Source organism: Sinocyclocheilus rhinocerous, unplaced genomic scaffold (genome assembly GCF_001515625.1).
Source record: "Sinocyclocheilus rhinocerous isolate Xijiao unplaced genomic scaffold, SAMN03320098_v1.1 scaffold1829, whole genome shotgun sequence".
In the NCBI taxonomy this organism is placed as follows: Eukaryota; Metazoa; Chordata; class Actinopteri; order Cypriniformes; family Cyprinidae; genus Sinocyclocheilus; species Sinocyclocheilus rhinocerous.
This window is the reverse complement of record NW_015650027.1, coordinates 292,005-313,056: the sequence shown is the minus strand read 5'-3', so window position 1 is coordinate 313,056 and position 21,052 is coordinate 292,005. Positions and strand designations below refer to the sequence as shown.

Genomic DNA, 21,052 nt, shown 5'->3' with positions numbered 1-21,052 from the left:
TCAGTCGAGCTAAAGTTTCTTTCAATGAAAACTCTGCTCCTGCTTGCACTGGCCTCCATCAAGAGGGTAGGGGACCTGCACACATTTTCGGTCAACGATTCGTGCCTAGAGTTTGGGCTGGATGACTCCCAGGTAATCCTGAGGCCCCGGCCCGGCTATGTGCCCAAGGTTCCCACTACTCCCTTCAGGGATCAGGTAGTGAGCCTGCAAGCGCTCAACCCAGCCCTAGCTTTGCTCTGTCCCGTCCGAGCCTTGAGATGCAACATAGACCGGACACAAAGCTTTAGGACCTCAGACCAGCTCTTTGTCTGTTACGGAGGCCGGCAGAAGGGGAATGCCATCTCTAAGCAGAGGATGGCCCACTGAATAGTGCATGCCATCACCCTGGCTTATCAGGCTCAGGGTGTGCCCTGCCCGCTCTAATGGTTTTTTTTTTTTTTTAAGAATTCTCTTCTGCTCACCAAGGCTGCATTTATTTGATTCAAGGTACAGCAAAAACAGTACATTTTAAAAAAATTTTTACTGTTTAAAATTGCTTTCTATTTGAATAGATTTTAAAATGTAATTTATTCCTGTGATCATAGCTGACTTTTCAGCATTACTCCAGTATTCAGTGTCACATGATCCTTCAGAAATCATTCTAATATGCTGATTTGCTGATTATCAATATTTAAAACAGTTGAGTACATTTTTTTTTCAGGATTCTTTGATGAATAGAAAGATCCAAAGATCAGCATTTATCTGAAATAAAAAGCTTTTGTATCATTATACACTATTCCATTCAGTATAATTTTTATTATTTTTTTGGGAAAGAAATTATATAAATTAATACTTTTATTTAGCAAGGATGCTTAAAATTTATCAAAAGTGATGATAAAGGCATTTATAATGTTACAAAAGATTTCTATTTCAGATAAATAGTGTTCATATCGATATCGGAATTATATCATATCGACCGAAATTAAGAAATATATTGTGATATAAATTTTGGCCATATTGTCCAGCCCTAATTAGATGAGGGGAAGAAATGCATGAAGCTGTGTTTGCTTTCCAAGAGCAGAGCATTTACTAATGTATATAGGATTAGCACCTAGCTTTAATGTCACTCGAGTGTGTGTGTATGTGTGGTCCCTTAAAATGTGAGGTGATAAACTGAGCACTATAGATGTATTTAACAGTATGACTATATCTCTCTCTTTCTCTCTCTTTCACACCTACACGCTCACACAGGGGAGCTTGTGAGTCCCTTAAGAATAAAATGGTACCAGTTTGTGCACAACACACTGTAGAGAGAAGCGTCAGTGGCTCGGAGGTAAGATTTAGTGCTTTGTGAAATGAGAGGCTGCTCTTTTGAGGAGTAATTGCACTCAGAGCTGTTTTGCCTCTGCAGTTTAGAAGGAGGAGGTGATAAAGGAGGGATGACAAGTAATGGAAGGAAGGATAACACACACCACGGCTGAGAGCTATTCAGAACTGATTTGAGAATTACTTTTAAATGCCAGTGGCTTTAAAATTAAATTGCCAAGTTTAAATTGAGTTAACAAACAGGATTGTAATTTAGATTTTAAGTTTGATACATAAATGGAATTAAAATGGAATGAATTTCAAAGAAATTCATACAGTATAACTATACTGTAAGAGTAGTTTTATAATATACCTCAATATGAATGTATGAAATGAGGCTGAGGAACAGATACGGTCTAAAATAAGATGTTTATAAATAAACTTTCATACATTTTAATTATAGTTTTATTTATCACATTTCTGCTTTTAATTCATGATATTTATGATCATATTGCAGGTTTATTATTTTATCACATTTTGCTTCATTTTTATATTACTACTTAAAATTATTATGTAATTATATTACTGTATTATATTATTTTTCTACTTTATTTAATATTATTATATTTCCACTTTATATATTTGTTGTTTTTTATATTATCATGTGAAAATCTTTTATTTTTCAATTTTAATGTTGTTTTTCTAGTTTTAGTAATTGTATTTTGCTTTTTATTTATTAATATTACCATATTACTTATTATCACAGTTTTGCATCATTAATATTTTATTTATTTTATATTATCAAATTAAATTATTTTATTTATGTATTTATATATTTTTTTATTTCATTATATTATCATATTTTGCTTTCAGTTATTTGTTTGTTTGTTATATATTTATATTTCTGCTATTATTTCTTTATTTTTCAATTCTTCTGGCTATTTTGTTCCAGCACTCAAGAATCAGTGGAATGGCAGCCAGTTCTTAAATTCGGAATTTTGTTCATCACTGACACACACACACACATTGAGCTGTGAACAGCAGTGGATGAGAGGTGTCAGAGAGCGCTGATGATGAGGGTTAATGTGAAGTGAGGATGTGATGATGACCGCTAAATTGTCACACTCCTCTCCGCAGCGGTGTGAGATGTCAACAGAGTGTGATTTACTCTTGTGTCTACACTTTGCTTGGCACCCCGTCCATTCTTTTCACATACTATCTAGGGGAGTAAGTGAAGTGAAGAAGAGAGAATGCCATTGCTCTTAGCTCCTTCATTACTTCTTCTCTGTCACTCCCCATCCCTCCCTTTCCAATCGGTTTCCCTTTTTTCCTTGCCTCGTTTTCTCTGTCAACTGTAGACTTGGTCACGATCCTGGACTGAAAGTATTTGGCCCATTTATAAAGCGATTGTATGAGTGCAGAGATGGATCTGACAATCACTTATATTCTGCTCTGCTCAGCAGAGTTACATAACGTCCCCAACTGGACCTGTTAAAATGGAAGAAGACTCCTTGTCTGTAACCATTGATCTACTTTATTCACAATGTACCTTGCACATAAAGGGAGTTTTTATGAGCTTTAATGTAACTCGAAAAATCCTTTGCACTCATAGTACTTTGCTAGACCTTCTTCTCTTCCACCCATCCCAACTGATTGTCTAAAGGGTCTTGGTTTTGCTTATGTTCCACTTTGATTGACTAAGATCATGATCTTACTGATCTATCAAAGTGAGTTTATCATAGATCTCCACACTGATGTTGGTCTCACCTTCACTTTTGATGACAATGTCACACAGTACTAATTAGCACTCAGCAGCTCAGTCAGATGGCATGCCTAGATTACAAACAGTCTTTTGTCTGGTCCTAATATTGTCGCAGATGCTGAGATGTGACTGTTACAACAAAATGATGCTCTGCAATGCTATTTTTGCACCACAAAAGTGTTGCTTTGGGTTTCTTTTGGTGGATTCCCTAAAGCCTTGACCTTGTTTCTTTTTGATGGCTGTGGCTTTTCACTGGATTTGTATGGAACATTTTAAGTATTAAATTATAGTGACCAGACATTTTTTTTGCCATCCAGTCACCCTTTATATATTACTCTGTATATAAAATTAATGAATTATATTGTCTGCTCGGTGGACGGACAGATCAAATAATTGTAATATTGATTCTGCTACAGTTAATTCGAAGATATAATCTAAATATTTATTATCAATCATAACCAGTTATAATTAGTCATAAATATTTCCCTTTTTAGAGCTGAAAAACCCTACACATATTAAAAATGTTCTTAAAGCTCTATGCTAGTTTAATTATAAAACTATAGAATTATGCTAGTGCTATCTCACAGACTTGGGTAATTACACAGTACAGTCATTCTGGTAACACATTAAACAACTTATACAAACTTATATATTTAAAAAAATATTAGTATACACTACCATTCAAAAGTTTGGTGTCAGTACTTTGTTTCTTTTTTTTTTAATAAATGTTTTTTAATAAATGTCTTTTCTCAGCACGGATGCATGTAATTGATCAAAAGTAACAAGAAATGTATTTTAATGTTACAAATGCTGTTATTCTGAACTTTCTATTCAGCAAAAAAATCAGCAAAAAAAAAAACAACAACAAAAAGTTAAAAAGTATCTCCGTTTCAGCAGCACAGCTTTTTAAAAAATAACAATTAAAAAAGTTTCTTGAGCACCAAATCAGCACCTTAGAATGGTATCTGAAGGATCATGTCACACCAAACAATGGTGTAATGGCTTCTAAAAATTCAGCTTTGCCATCACAGCAATAAATTACATTTTCAAATATATTAAAATGGAAAAAAAACTATTTTAAATTATAATGATATTTTACAATATTATGCTTTTTTCCTCTCATAAATCGACTTTTAAGAACATTTAAAAAAATTTACCGACCTTAAACTTTTGAACTTTGGTAAGTTTGCTGAAGTGCAAGGCTGTGTAATCCAGCATAGTCATTTAGCAGTTGGCAATAGGATATAAATGATATATTGTGAAGCTATTATGCAATTAGTCCGTCATATGGAGTAAATGTTCTGTATGAGCTTTTAGTCTGTGTTCTGCCAGTTTACAAAAAGGCTTGAGGAAACCACAATTATTATACTTTAGGAGCAAAGCAACTTGGTCCTTCAGATGTTATTGAATAAAAAACAGAGTGTGTCCTGTTTTTGTGAGACACCTTGTTTTTATGGTGACAAAAGAGCTTCATTTTCTGTCTGTGCTTGGAAAGTAAACAGGGTTTTCTGTTAAAACCATGCTGGAATGAGCCGGAAATTACACTCTCTTATCGGCCAGAGTTATTGTGCCCCATTCTGAAGAAAGGCATCGTGGATGTTTACAACGACCCACTATAGACCTATGCCTGGGTGCTATTGTCACCTAAGCTAGAAGGGTCACTGTGCTACCCATTCTATCAATTTGTGTTCAGAAAGGGCCTATTCATAGGTGTATGCTTTTGTTCTGTCTTGCATGCTTACAGGCAATGGATAACGGATGCCTTTGCTACAAACATAATCAATTATAATAAAATAATTATATTGCAGTCTACAAAAGAGATGTTACAGTGCCAAGTGTTTTTCTTCCCAGAATCAGGAAATGAACTTAAGTTAAAATCCCATTGTTGAAAAAAAGATTAACTTACTGAATTAATAAGCAAATCATAAAAGCAGTCAAATCAAATTTCATGACGTTGGCTTTTATGCACTTTTGTGTTCTTGAAATTAAAATGGTAGAGCACAAAGAAGAATCGTTATGTAAAAATGTGGTTTTCTGGTAAGGTTAATTTTATTGAAACTAAAAAACCAAAGCAAAATAACAATTGTGTCTCAGCAATGGCAGCAATGGTGTTTTATTGCTGAATGAATCGGGGTATTTGAAAGAATCAGTTGAATGAAAGATTTAATGACTCATAAAAACGTATAAAAAATATATAAATTATTGGGTTGTAGTTTTTTTTTTTTTAATCTAGCTGCTTTGAATGCAGTGAGACTGCATGTGTGTATTATTGGGTAATTGGTTGATTAAAGGTTTGAGTTATTACATCAGCCTCAGAAAACATTAATCAGGATGAACCCAGGGGAAATGTCATTGATTAAGTAAACCAGCCTGGAGGCTGTGAAGTTACCATTACCAAACAGCCTTGTGTGTGATATTCATGTAAAAGTATGATAAAAGTCAGCTATCATTAATTACTCCTAAAAGTGGATTGTATTTAATCTAATATGCTGTATTCTTTACTTCTGCATATTTGTATTTTCTTCAGAAAGATAAATCAGCTGATATGCAGGCATTTATACTGTCAGTGTATAATATATTACCTGGCTCCCTAATACTTGATTTTGATTGGTCAGTTTTGGCAAACTGCATATTTTTTTGTACAATAACGAACAAACTGTACTTTTCTTGTTTATATCTTTCATATCATTCCACAGTCTCTTTCATCTCGCATAATGAAATCATTTCAAACCAAATCAATATTTCATGTCCATTTATTTATTTGCTAAGTAGCTGTGTAATTAGCTGGATAAAATACAGTGAGCCAGTTATTATCACAGAAGAATCTTCTTATTAAGGATGATAAAAACCCTTTTATCGTGGGGTTTATTCTGTGACAATGACCAAACTGACTGTACATTAAGTCTTAGTATCTATCAAACAATTTTCTAGATGAAAATTTAGTTCCTTGCATTTATTCTTACAATTAAACATCTCTTATTTATTTTACGTTGTTGTCAGGAAGGAATCAATGCACAGCCAGCAAGAATTATTCCATAAAATTACGTTGATGTTCTGATGGTGGTACTACAGTAATCATTATATTCATCTTTGTGTTTGTGTTTTTAAGAACTGTATATGAAATATAACTGACTTTAGTGTGTCTCCTACTTAGACACAGAATTGGTTGAATATCTGTGTTTGCATGTGCATTCATATTGTTTTTTATTGGTGTTTTGCCTCACATAATGTGAATCATTCCCATTTAGAGACTCACATCTCCCATAAGAACTGCTGTTTATACCTTTTGTGGATATGGATTTGTGTGATACACATTCTGTGTACACAGCATGAAGAGTGTGAGTTCATGTGATAAAAAGCAATTGTTAGTGTATTCTCTCTGAAATACCAGTTTTCATTTGTTCTGTTCTGTGACATAAAAGCTACCGCAGATATTCCCTAGTTTCCAGACTTGTGATTTTTGATGTGATCTTTATTGTTGACTGTTTTCTTTCAATTCATAGCATTCTTATACAAGCATATTCTCACCACAGGAACCCACCGCAACCCGCCAAAATAAAAGCTTGCTGATTTTAGGTTTGAAAATAATGATAATCCATATAAAAAAATTTAAAAGTTACATTTTTATTATAAGTTACACATTTATTTTAAAAAGATGTGAATGTGAATATTAGCATTATATTTTTAAGTGTGCTATAAAATAATTGTATTTTATTTAATACTGTTTATTTTAAAATATAATAGTATTGTCACATTGTATTTATTAGTTTCTTTATTATAAAAAAAATAAACAAAGTGCAATAATACTATTATTACTATTATTTTTTTAAATAGTTATAATGGGTCACACTACATGCATCCCTGGTTATTGCGATTTAACAAACAATTATTTTTATTATTATTATTATTAATTTTTTTTTCAGAATTGCAAGATGTAAGGTCAGAATTGTGAGATAAACTCGTAATTTCAAGTAAATAAAAAACAGAATTGTGAGATGCAGACTTAGAATTCTGAGAACAAAGTCAGAATTGTGGGATAAAAAGTTGGATTTACTTTTTTGAAAAAGCTTTTTGAAAAGCTTCTATACATTCTTCTAGTATAGAATGCAGCATGTTCAAACAAAAAATGGTAAAGAATCATACATTTATTTTGAATTAACTAAGCCTATCAATCTCGTACACACAGAGAGACAAACATACAACATCATGTGTCCCAGATGAGCATTGTTTACAGCATTGTGGAGGTTAATTATGCATTTTATGGGCCGTTTACAAGCTCAGGCGAGAAATACCACAATGTCCTTCTCACCTCCTGAAGGACTTGTCAGGGAGCGTAAACCATTCATGCTCTACTAGTGAGTTTCTTTGTCTCTTGACCATGACACACACACAGCCATAGCCAACTTTAACAATCATCACCGTGACTGTCCTATGAATCAACTCACAGCACCCTGCCACCCTTCACCTTGACTTTCTCTCATACTCTCATGTCTGTCCTCCTGAGAAGTGATCATGCATACCACTGTTTGGAACAAGAACATCCAGACTCTCACTGATGTGAGTGATGCAGATGCGAGTGACTCAAATCAAATTAAAAAAGACTGAGAAAACATCTGTTGTGACACATTTCTCTTCTAACTTTTACCTCAGTAAATAATTCATCATCAAAAGTTTATCTAAGGCAGTCCCCTTGGTCCATTCGCCGCAGGGCCCCCTCAAGCGCGGGGCCCGGTGCGACCGCACCAGTTGCCTGTGTAGACACTAGACAGACTCAACCTGTTGTGACGCGGTGGTGTCGCGTCCGGTGTAGACACGGTTCACTGTTCCGCTACTGTTATTACTGTTATTACACTTGTATACAAAACTTCGTATTATACTTGTTATAGAGTGTGTGACGTCACGTGCACTACCGCCGGTGGCAGTAGACAACCGTGGTGGCAAGTGACCACCGTGGTGACGCGGTTGTCACGGCGACCGTCACAGCCCTACCACTGCATACACCCGCTCATAGACCCTCCTCAAAAAAAGACACCAGGAAAGTGATTGAAAATAGACAAAAGAGACGGACTAAAACACCAAATATAAATGTAAATGTCTTCCTCGTAACCAGGAACAGAAACCAAGTATCTGTATTTTGTCTCATCTCGTGAGCTAAGTGTATTGTCACACCCCTAATGTCAATAAGCAGTGATATAGCTCATAATTTTCCAAGTGTATGATATAGCTTTAATTCTTCAGGTCAACCATATATTCATGAAAAAAAATCAGTTTGAAAAAGGAAAGCGATAACTTTGCCATTGTATCCTTTCAAATGTTAAAGTTGCCACAGTCACTGCATGCTTTGCATGTGCTGCCCCGCCCCCCGAATAAAAGTTCTGGCCCATTTTTTTTTTTTTTTTTGCTTGTTTTAACCCCTGTATATTCCTTCCATTAATCCAGCACAAGGAATATACTCTCCCCTTATTTTTCTTTTTCTTTCTTTCTACAGCAACTAATGCGAGAGCGCCAGCAGATGGCCAGCCGTCCGTTTGCATCTGTTACGGTGGCACTTGAGGCTCCAGAGGAAGAGGAGGAGCTTCTGCAGGGCCAGGTGGAGGTGGGTACCTTCAATGATAGGCTTGTAAATATTCAATAGTTATTTACCTACTATATTTAAATTGAAGCAATTCAAATAAGCATAAATGAGAACACCCCCTCTGAAGCTTAAATTCAGCAATTAATCTTTTCTCGTTTCTGTTTTAAGTATGAACATGTAGCAAAAGTAACAGAAAGTTGTGACAAAAGGCTGGCAAAAGTTATGAAAAGAGTAACTGTTTGCAACATGTCTTTAAATGTATGATTGTTGTCTAAAACTGGAACTACCTACAGTAGCTAAAGCACAATAAACTCGTTTAGCCTTTTCCAATGCCCATATTTACATAATACAGACTTCTGGGAATCCATACTCTGATCTCACAAGACCAAGTCAGTCATTTTGGATCTAAAAGCATCCAAAATGGTGTGGCATGGCTGGGGGAGGAGTACAGTAAGAAGTGCCTGGTTCCCACAGTGAAATTCTGTGCTTGTGAAGTTCTTATATAGGGATATTTGACTACTGAAGGTGTGAGGGAGTTGTGCTTTATCAATGCTGTAATGAATTCAAACACCGTTGAGTAATGTAATACAAAATCTTGAAACAGAAGAAGCTACCCTCTTCTCATTACCTGCAATGTTAGGTATTTTTCAACTTGACAATGACTATATACATTCCCCGAAGGTGAAAACCTCCCCATTAAAGATCAACACATTTAAGGAGGTCATCTCCAGTTAAATAGGATAGATGGGGTGATTTGTCACAAAATTGTACACTCAATGCCAAGAAGGGTCGGTAGTATACTTAAAAGACATATTAAGAATTTAATCAAGGGTGTATTAATTTATGCAACCCTTCATTTAAACAAAATTGGCTAATTTACTTATTTTACAGATGTTATTGACATATATTTTGAATTGTTTCTTTCCACTACATTACTTCCAAATATGTGCCCCTCAGTACTTGCAGATTGTGATGTCTCATCACTTAAGTTTATTCCACAAAAATTTCTTCAGCCTTTGCATTTTTTTTATAATAGAAGACAGTGGAAACCATGAATTTAAAGCTATTTCCTCATTCAGAGGTTGATTAAACAACATCTGGTGTAACAGTGTAGACTCCATTTAGTGTAATTGCATAATATACGGGTGAATATTGGCTCGTTAAGCAGCAAGGCCAAAGAGCAGGGCCATCATCACATTTCATGCCTAAGTTGATTGGTAAGCACAGGCTGCGGATGGATGCCTTCACTGGCCCTGAGCTGTTCTCTCACATTGACCGTTGCAGTTGAAATGTTTGTAGTCCAAGTATCTTCCACAGCGATAAAGACAGCATTTGACTATTTTACACTACTTTTCTTTTCACGGTGTTTAATTTCATTGGTGCATGTTATAACAAGTTGAAGTGATATAAAAAGATCACACACATTCAAACTGGTATTACTTGACATCAGCTTTACTTTGTCATTTTCCCTCATTTAACCAGAGTGTGATTGAAGTTGATAGCATGCCAGCTGAATTGATTTAATATAATTTGATAATATAGTGAGATTTCTTCTTCAAATTGGCCCTGTTAGAGCGTCTTTCACTTGTTTTCAAAGATGCAGACTTTTTCAAGAATCTTTTAAATGCCATCTGCAATCATTGACCTCTTATAAAAGTCAAGCAAATGTTTGGCGGTCTGTTATTTATTGGACGGTTCCTTTATCTTGCGCCGCATACATCTGCATGGTGCGGCTGTGTAGGAAGAGTGTGTTGGAAAAGAGCTCTGGGAACATATGCATGGAAATCTGGATGTGCTTTCAAAATACGCCCAAGCCTGTTAGACTTTTTTAAATAGCTGCGATATAATTTGAATCATACCAGATAACTGCTAATTGCTGGAATAATATACTGAGTGCTAAGAGTGTGCTAGACCTGCTGTGCTCAATAGACTGAAGTGTGTGAGAAACTTTCATTGACTGAGCTGTCCTTACTGTTACCTCTAGAACACTTCAGGTGCAAACAACATCTGCTGCACCAGAGCAACTGTTCTCTGATGATTTTTTAAAAATGAAATTAAATAGGATAAAATATATAAAACTATTTTTTAAATTATTTTATTTTTAATTATTAAATGAAATAAAATGTATAAATATAAATAATTTTATTTATATTATTTTATATATTTATTTTATTATTTAAAGGGGTCATATGATGCGATTTCAATTTTTGGAGTGTTACAAGCTCTTGGTGCATAAAGAAGATCTGTAAAGTTGCAAAGACTAAAGTCTCAAATCCAAAGAGATATTCTTTATAAAAGTTCAGAGTCAGCTACACCTACCTAAAATGGCTCGTTCTAACACGCCCCCCACATGTCTATGTCACGATGTGGGAAGATTTGCATAACGCCGCCCAAATGTTCACGCAAAGAAAGAAGGCGTAACTTTTATTCTCGCTGTAGTATTGTTGCCGCCGCCGCCATGATGTGAAGGCGCTGTGTGAATCTTCCAGTCATGTATTAGGTTGCATCTCTGTTAGGATGCAGCCATAGAATACTGTTAATGTAGGCAGTTCATAAAGTCCATGCCAATAGGTGTCAGTATACAGACCATGAGCACTAAGACAAAGAAGAGCCAGCCAGAACTGAAGTGCACCTGCAATTTCCTTCAAAGCATCTAAAGCAAGGACACATACAGTGCTGCAGGCCATGTGTCAGTTCATGTAAAAACTGTCTTCTTTTCTACACATGAGCATTCTGTATATCCACTCTGCGATTGTAAAATGATGCTCTATTAAGTTTAGGTGTTGTTAGATTTTGTTTGGATTCTTAAGTTTTCAGATGGAATGATTACTCTCAAACTGGTAGTTTTACTGTTTTATGCCTATATACAGTAAAAAAAAAAAATCTTATTTCTGAAGCTGCTTTAATATTAGTCCGTTCTTTGAGATAACACCTCTCTTTCTCTCTGCTAGGCATCAGTTACTCGCTGTACTCTGGCCAAATGTGCTGTTGATATTAGGAAGCTGAGAGTGGTGGGAGCGATCAGGAAGATGACAACAGTAGTCCACAGAGCAGGGACCCAAACATCTGTTCTGTGAGCTGTCTGTCTCTGGACTGCTCTTATCAAAACAATCTCAGCTGTTCAAATACACAGCGGCATCAGTGCCAACTCTCATGAGCCAAAAAAAAAAAAGATCCACTTGTCCCCGTTCTCCTCTCTATTTCTGTCTGTCATGTCTTGCTCATCAGCAGACAGCGGTGGATGACATTAAAGGGCACTGACATTCTCTACACACTTTCTCTCTGTCTCTCCGTAGGCAGATCTTCAGTCTTTAATTAATTCAGAATACTGAGAAATTTTAGGCAACGTAAAATTTCAGGAATGACAACAGCATTTAAATATAGGAGTGAATCCCCTATTTTATCGCTTTATCGTGTATATGGAACAGAACTCACTCTGAATTTTTGGGTGTTAATTCGGTTGTAGAATGCAGTTGTCACTCGTAAATTAAGGGGGGGTATCTGATGGGGCATATTTTCTTTTAAATTGGTTTGTTTTTGTTTTTTGTTTAGTTTGGTGTTGTTGTTTTCCTTTTGTTTTCTTTTGGTTTGTTTGTTCTTTTTTTGATTGTTTTTGTTTGTTTTTTTCCTCTGTTGGTTTGATTTGTTGTTTTTGGTTTGGTTTTGTTTTGATAAGGTTTGTGATTTTTTTTTCTTTATCTTTTTGTTTAGTTTCGTTTTGTTGCTATTTTTACATCTGACAGGAACAGGGCCATTAACACTTTGACTATGTTGCATTTTCAAAACATTGTTTGTTTGAGTGGTTTGACAATAGGCGGTTAGTCCATAGGCACACAGAAGTGGCACATTTCACCTTGAAACAGCCATGTAGTAAAATCTATGATATCAGCAGACAAGGGGAGGTTCATCTTTTTGGTATTTTCATCTCATATTTCACAGTTTTTGTACACTTTAATCAAAGCTAGTCCTATGCAGTGCTTCGAGCAAGCTCAACATAATACTTAGCTCTGCGTTTCTAATGTGCATTTTGTCTGGGTGCTGATTTCTGTCACCTCTCATCTCTGTCCAAAACACCTTCTAGATCAATGATCCGTGAATGGTTTTTATGAGCCGTCCATAAATCCTACAGCTGCCCCAGAGCGCAACCTCGCTCAGAGCAACACTGAGTACAAGTAGCAATTTCACTGTTCTGGAATCAGTGGGAATTGGGCATTGTCAAATTTAACAGTGTACTTGTATTTTCCTTGGAATGACCCACAGTGAAACACACACATTTGATTTACTTGATCAAATCTGGCATCAGTCTTCTAAACTAAATTAAAGGCTGAACAAATGTGCCATTTGACCTATAGTTAATCCTTGACTACATCACTTAACCCTTATTTCTAGGTTAGCAAATGTCAATTTCTTAATAGACTTAACCAAAACTCAAACCCCTATTTAACTTATCCTTAACCTGAACCTTGACCCTAGTCGTTCATGGTCCCTTGAGGTCAATGTGCCCTTGGAGAACATTTCACCTCCATCTGGATTCTTCTCAATCAAGCCCAATATTGGTGTCAAAAGGCAAGGCTCAGAAAAGTGCAGACACATATCACAGTCTATTATCCATATTAGCAGTTTTTTGTCTGCATTCTCTTCCCTGTTTCCACTCAGCAGTTTTGCTGCTCTGAGAAATATTTGACTTTGCCCGTCTCATGTTCAGCTGATCCTGCATGTTACTGTAAAACAGACATTGCTCCGCTGCACAAGCCAGATAGATCCAAACCAGATGTTCTCTTGGGCTACAAAAGATTGACAGGTGAAACTAAATAGCCTCTCAGTCTGTTGGCCCTCCGGCACAGCAGGTTAACAAGTCAACATGTACTTGTGCTTGTACAAGGTGACAGTAGATTGCATTTCACATTAATGACAAGGAAAAGAGGATGTTGATAGAAAGTTTGCAAACAAAATATATACAGATATTCTCTACCTGCTTTTTATGAAAGGAAGATGGGAAAACTGTTTTTGTCATTCATATACAGTTAGGTCCATATATATTTGGACTGAAATTTGGACAAAATTTTCATAATTTTGGCTCTGTATGCCAACAGAATAGAATAAAACATCAAGATCAAATTGAAGTGCAGACTTTAAGCTTTAATTCAAGGTATTGAACAACAATATAACATAAAATGCTTAGGAATTACAACAATTTTTATACACAGTCCCCCCATTTTAAGGGGCTCAAATGTAATTAGACAAATAAATAACGTAAATAAAATGTTCATTTTTTTATATTTTGTTGAGAATCCTTTGCCAGGCAATGACTGCCTTAAGTCTGGAACTCATGTACATCACTAGAGACTGGGTTTCCTCCTTTGTGATGCTTTGCCAGACCTTTACTGCAGCTGACTTCAGTTGTTGTTTGTTTGCGGGTCTTTCTGCCTTTAGTTGTGTCTTCAGCGAGTGAAATGCATGCTCAATCGGGTTGAGATCTGGAGATTGACTTGGTCATTGCAGAATAATCCACTTTTTACCTTCAAAAACATCTGGGTTGCTTTTGCTGTATGTTTTGGGTCATTGTCCATTTGTACTATTAAGTGCCGTCCAATCAACTTTGCTGCATTTGACTGAATCTGGGCAGAGAGTATATCCCTATACACTTCAGAATTCTTCCGGCTGTTTCTGTCCTCTGCCATGGCATCAATAAACACCAGTAACTCAGTGCCACTGGAAGCCATGCATGCTCATGCCATCACACTGCTCCACCATGTTTCACAGATGATGTTGTATGCTTTGGATCATGAGCTGTTTCAAGCCTTCTCCATGTTTTTTTCTTCCCGTCATTTTGGTACCAGTTGATCTTAATTTCAGCCGTCCAAAGAATGCTTTTGCAGAAGTAGTCTGGCTTTTTTTTTGGGCAAAGTCAAAGTCCCTTTAAGGCAAGTCATTCCACTCGATGGCCATCTTTGAAACGCCTCTCGGGCATGCAAGTGCAGCTCCTATCTCTTTGAATGGGGAAACATCAAATTCTCCAAATCTGTTGACCAAGCTTACTATTAAATTTCATATTTGACATCACCGATGAAATCTGACAACAACCGTCTCATAAATGTTGTAAAAAAGCTTATTTATCAGGCTAGATGAGCCAGTGCGCATGCGCAGTTCTAAGCACACGTCTCAGAATGCTAACTGTTTCTATAGCAACCAGGACTCCTAATGGCAGCTGCAGTGATGCACTGACTTTACCAATTAATGACTGGCTCTTTCATTCAGAAGGCGGGGCTTCCTTTGATAGAGCGGCCATATTGAGCATTGCATTTTTCCCCATTCAAAACTATACGAGTGACACGTCTTGGGTATTCTATAGTCTTTGGCAAAGTCTAATCAGGCCTTGTTTGCACCTTGTGGTGAACCCTCTGTATTTGCTCTCGTGAAGTCTTCTCTTGATTGTAGACTTTGACACTGACACACCTACCTCCTGGAGAGTGTTCTTCTCTTGATTGTATACTTTGACAGTGACACACCTACCTCCTGGAGAGTGTTCTTCTCTTGGCTGGATGTTGTGAAAGGGTTTTTCTTTACCATGTAGAGGATCCTCCGATCATCCGCCACTGTTGTCCTCCGTGGACATCCAGGCCTTTTTATGTTGCGGAGCTCACCAGTGCATTCTTTTTTTCTCAGAATGTGCCAAACTGTTAATTTGGCCAGTCCGAATGTTCCTGCTATCTCTCTGATGGATTTGTTATGTTTCTGAAGCACCAGGACGGCTTGCCATCATTGATGGAACAATGAATTCCGAACTATACCAGCAAATTCTGAAGGAAAATGTCAGGACATCTGTCAGAGAACTGTAGGGGGTACTGGGGGTGTACTTATTAAAGAGCTGTAATTCCTTAACCTTTCCTTCAATTGTGATGAGAATACCCTCAAATTAAAGCTCACTTTAAGCCCATATTCATTATAATTCATTATAATCCATATTCATATAACTGTAACTTGAATATGTTTTGGTCAACAGCTAAAATAATAAAAATTGTACCTGTGTCCAAATATATATGGACTTAATTGTAGTTTTTCAAAGCTATAGGATGTCAGTAATATTTTCCCCTTATTTAAAAATTAAAAATATATTTAATAAAATACAATGTTATCTGAATTAATTACATGATATCCCATTTAATTAGTCATATATATCAATATTTGTAAGTAATTTGTAATTTGTAAGCAATATTAATAACTTTTTAATTTTTTAAAATATATTTATATAATTAATTATATAATTAATTTTGTAGCTATGTATGTATATAATTATTATCGAACTAATTGTTTAAATAATAATTAAAATATTTTATGAAATTATTAATTATTATTTTATTTCAGTGACACTAAATTAACATTAAATTTGATGGCCAAATATGAATTGAATTGGAAATTAAGTTATATTTTTCCTGTAGGCAAGAATTCTGATCAGTGTTTGATTTTGGTTACTGACAAGCAAGCTTTCTCCATCAGTACTGTACATTGCAGTCAAAGTTTTATTGGCTGTTCAGCCAATATTAGTTAAAGAGAGTCTGGAAAAGAGCCATTAGCCGATGGGGCTGGTTCAATAGTGTTGTAGTCCAAGGGTCATAAACCTTTCATCAATCAATCCATTAGCAGTCTAATATCACTCTGTGTTTTGACTCTACCTGAGCTCTCTCAGCCCAGAAAAGATAAGAGTGAATCTCATAGTTCTCTCATGTAGGCCTGATTGGTCAGTGTGTGTAATTACTATGTGTACACACACTGTCGATGGATGTGATATACAGTACAGTATGTTTATTTAGCACAGATAAGGGAACAAAGTAAATGATATTCAGGTGAAACTGTACTTAAAATGTTTTTGGGTCATTAAGTTTGATTGATCGATGACTGATAAGGAATGTCTATTTTTAAATAAAACAACTGGAACATTGTGTTTGAAATATTTAGTTAGTGTATTCAAACAACTTTAGTTGACAGACACATGCTGCACTCACTTTATTTTGCCTGTCTGACTAAAACAAATTGATTTTATTCACAAATGTATACATTTTATTAATTGTTAAATTGATAGCTATGCAATCAGTTTATTAACTAATTGTTTTATGTAGATAATGTTGAATTAAAGCTGGTTTGTTTCTGATTTATGGAGCCAAAACAATATTTATTTATTTGTTTGTTGATTGATTGATTGATTGATTGTTCACCTAGCTCCCGAGGAAGAACAGTACCTGGGTAGTAGGTGTAGACTAATAAATTGAATTTATATTAATGTCATTATAAGATACTTTATCTCTAAGTAAATGTACTATTAATGCATTTCACACACGTTTTCATCTCACTGACCTGAATTGACACCTTCGTCATTTTTCAGTGACGTACTGCTGTTTGAAAAAAGGCTGTGATTCCTGTCTGCCCTAGAGATTAGTAATGTTTAAGAGTTAAACCCTCGTTTGTCAAGGAGATCCAGAGTCTTAGGTCAAAACCCCTGAAGGGGCCTGTCAGGAAAAATGCTTTCATCCAAAATGCTACTGCTCATCAAGAACGTCTTTGCAAATCCTGATTGCTTCTTTCTTAGCTTCTAAAGATCAAAAGGTCTCCAAAAAAGAATGAAACATTTTTAAAGTTAAAGTTCTCCAGGAATGCTGTTACAATGCATTTACTTCTATGGATCTGACAGATACTTTCATCCAAAGTGACTTGCTTTGCATTCAGAATATTTATTAATAAAAAATTATAAATATATTATTTTTTAAATTGACATTTATTGGTTTAACATTATATTTAACATGATTTTTTTTTTCATTTGCCTCATTTTTAATATTCATGCATCCCAAATATTTATTCATTTGGATGTTGTTTACACTAACACAGAAGTACGAAACAGATAAAGATTAAATGAAAGGAAAGGAGATTAAAAGAGAAAGAGTGAGATAAAATAAAGAGTAAAGACATGACAGTTTGCTGTATCTTCTAGAGACAGAGGCACTTTACATATAACTGTGATAAAGGCTTCTTGACAAGCTTTAATCTGTGCTCAAATATGTTGTTTTGCAAAGCTTTATTTTTGCCTAGACTGTAAGTAATTATGTTGTTCATCAACAACAGATGCCTTCATGGCAGACGCCATGGCCATGGGCTGAATTTGCATCATCTTCCATAACTGGCAGAGGGCATTCATATGTCGAAGCAGGTTTAGACGGCAGTTGGTTTCGCACCCGTACATTTCTGCATCGGTGAATTTAATTTCTTTCAGTACTTCCTTAAACTGCCTCTGCCTCTCCATTAAGATTTTCTCTTATTTCCTAATGACGGCTGTGTTCCTTCTCTCCCTTCGTGTTTTTAATCAATAGCTTAATTCTCACAGAGAACCGAAAAAATCAATATTGGATTTGGAGCAAACAGTTTCTGAAATGATGGGCCGTGTAATGTTTCATGCTTGTTTTTCTTCCGCACTTGTGAGCCGCCCATGTCTGAGACTCTGAAAATACATTCATCTTCACTCGTAATAGTGGGAGAGGGAGTGAAGGACACACTCCACCTTTTGTTTTGGAGGGTAGAAGTTGTGGCTTTTGCAGAGCATTAGGGAGATGATTAATTTGTTGTTTGTGTAGACCATAGGCCGGCCTCTCTACCCCAGAGCAGTAATAGGATCGTACACTTACTCTCCTTCCGTCTCTCTGTTTCCCTCTCTGCAATTAAAATGGAAATTTGGCAAAGGGCCTCTGTGGCAGGACGGTCCTTTTTTATCCCCAGGAACTGGCTAATGAATCAGTATGTGAAGCTCCACATAACCAACACAATGAGCTCCCCGAGGACCTTGAGCTGTGCACTACTGGAGGCCTGGAGCATGCTGGGAGGAATGTTGGAGGCCGAATGCGTCTGAAGTGGAGAGGCAAACTCCCTACAGTTATATATGCTTTTCAAGCAGTAATTCAAGTACAGTCACACTCTGTCTTTTGTGTTCTCTCTCTGGTAACATTCACACAGCGGCAGAATACTGCTGTCTGCTGTTCTGGTTTGGAGTGCTGAATATGGTTATATTCACATACAGTTTGGTTATACACAACATGACAGCAGTGTTTTATAATAGTGATGAGTGGCTATGGTCAAATAGTAGTTTTTTGTTGTGATGTGTTTTTTGTTTTTTTTTTTTTGTTTTTTGAGGCAGTTCTTTATGCTGTTAGATACGGTATATACATTATTCAGGGATTCTGTGAAGAGATGGTTTGCCCAGAACGTCTTTCACCCTCATATCACTGCAAACCTGTATGACTTTCTCTTTTACGTGGAACACAAAAGAACAGTGTTTTTTCCCTCTCCATGCAGTAGAAGTCAGTGGGGTCCAGTCTTGATTTGGACACCACTGACATTCATTCTATAGATGTCAGACTCTGTTCCGTGTTTTGTGTGTGTTTTGCTCCCCATGTGTTTCCATGCCCATATTTGGTTTTCCTGTTCCTGTTCCCATTATGTTCCCTGATTAGTTCCATTAGTTCCAGCTGTGTCATTAATTATCTTTATTTGCTCCTGGGTATTTAAAGTGTGTTCTGCCCCTCATTTCCTGTCCGGTATTGTTTATGTCAACCTCCTTGGCTGCGTGTGTTTTCCTGGTTTCCTTGTTATTATTAAAGTCTCCTTGTTGATGTACTCCACGTCTCCTCGTTCATCGCTCTGCGCTCCCTCACAGTGTTTCACAGAAGAAAGTCATATGGTGTGAGTAGAGTGAGAAGATGATGATGACAGAGCTTTTATTTTTGGGTGAACTATCCCTTTAAGACTGATTTGCTGATTGATTCAGGCAACCCAATGACTAGTTGATTTTGAAAATGTAGTATTGCATTTTTTTCTTATTCTGTAATTTAAGTGACCCTTTTTGAGTGTCTAAACTCAATCATTTTCTCTTTCATCATGAAACTATTTTTGGAAAATCTTTTCAGTTTGTGAAATGGCTCTGCATTGTTACTCCGTATACTTGAGCCAAAACTTGATTGCAGTTATTTTTAATGTTTGGCCATGAAACAAATCTGATTCAAAGTTTACTAACTCCAGGTTTCCTTTGAAACTAAATTAACGGAGTTCCTAGTAACTCTTCACTGGAGAAACAGGAAATTGAGGCTGATTTTGAGTTCAGCAAAAACGAACAGCTCTGTCTATTGCAAGGTAAATGTAGTGGATCTGGTTTTGTTTCAGGATGGTCAATGTGTGTGTGCATTTGTTTTGCAGGCAATATTGCAAATTTTATCATAGTATTTTTTTTTTAATCATTTAATCGTAGTCATTTTTTGACTAACTAACATGCTGAAAGGTCAGATTTTTATTTCAAAGGTGATAAGTTAAAAAATAATATTAAAAATAAACAGGACTGTCTGTATATTTGATGTATCTGTATGTTTTGATATTTGCTATAAGTTAACAGACCATTAATTTGCTTCAGGAAAATGAACTAAATAAACAAACAAAAGTACTTGCAGGATTTGCCAGAGTTACCCAAGTTTATGGCATCGTATCTTAATTAAAAAGTTTTGCAAAATCTGGAAGTGATAAGTCGTTTCTTAAAGTTGGCAACTTATTTCTGTAAATATTCAGTGTTTATTGCATCTTGACCAAACAGTAAACAAACAGGATCATCTAGTTTCTCTCATGGTTGTGGAAAGCTGTTTCTGTAATAAATTAAACAAGTTTTTAATTCTTTGCAGAATAAACTGCAAAATGCGTCAGATTTTATGTGCAATGATACACATCTGATCTGCAGGAAAACACAGTGAGATATCAAGGTAATAAAACATTCAAGGCTTAAGCCAAAGAGGCCCACCTATAGTGCTTATCAAGATGAATGGTGATTCCAAACAGGTAGATGTCTCCACCTTGATGATAACAGGCTGCGGCCCATTTTGAAATGGTGACCCACCAGTTGAAAAGCACTAATCTCAACCAGTCAGTGCAGAAAAGCGCAGCCACAAGGCAACTAGAAGCACAGCAGCTAGCCTGACTGCAGCTCGGAGGCTGAAAATGAAAGACACCCGGCGAGAGTGTTTCTGACACGCTTCGGATAACCTGCCAGCCACCCTGCATCCCTCTATTTTATTTAATCTCCTTTTCTCTCTCCTCTCTCTCACGTTCACTGTCTCTCCCCATCTTTCTCTCTTAGCATCTCTTTCTCACACTCTTCATCTCTTTCTCGACCAGCAGATGGCCTGTTTGCCTTTTTGTCTTCCTCTCAACTCCAATCATTTCCTGCATTTTTGCTCTCTGTCAGGCCAACTCGGCACAAACAGGCGCACACACACTCACGCTAATGTGTTTCCCATGGTACTGACAGGTGTATGAGTAAGTGTGCTTGGCGCCGTAAGGCAAACATGACTGGCTAGCGTGGAATCTGCTCAGTTTTATAACATTCCTAATGCGCAGACTGAAACATAACA

General features: G+C 36.3%; 1 protein-coding gene across 1 annotated transcript in view; it reads left to right on the top strand.

Annotated features, from left to right (window-relative positions):
* The window catches only part of atrnl1a (attractin-like 1a), a 273,170-nt gene that overhangs the window by 222,414 nt on the left and 29,704 nt on the right, over positions 1–21,052 (top strand). Inside the window, exon 28 of the mRNA XM_016516416.1 lies at positions 8,535–8,642. Coding sequence (XP_016371902.1) covers positions 8,535–8,642 — 108 coding nt within the window. The remainder of the gene's footprint in view (positions 1–8,534; positions 8,643–21,052) is intronic.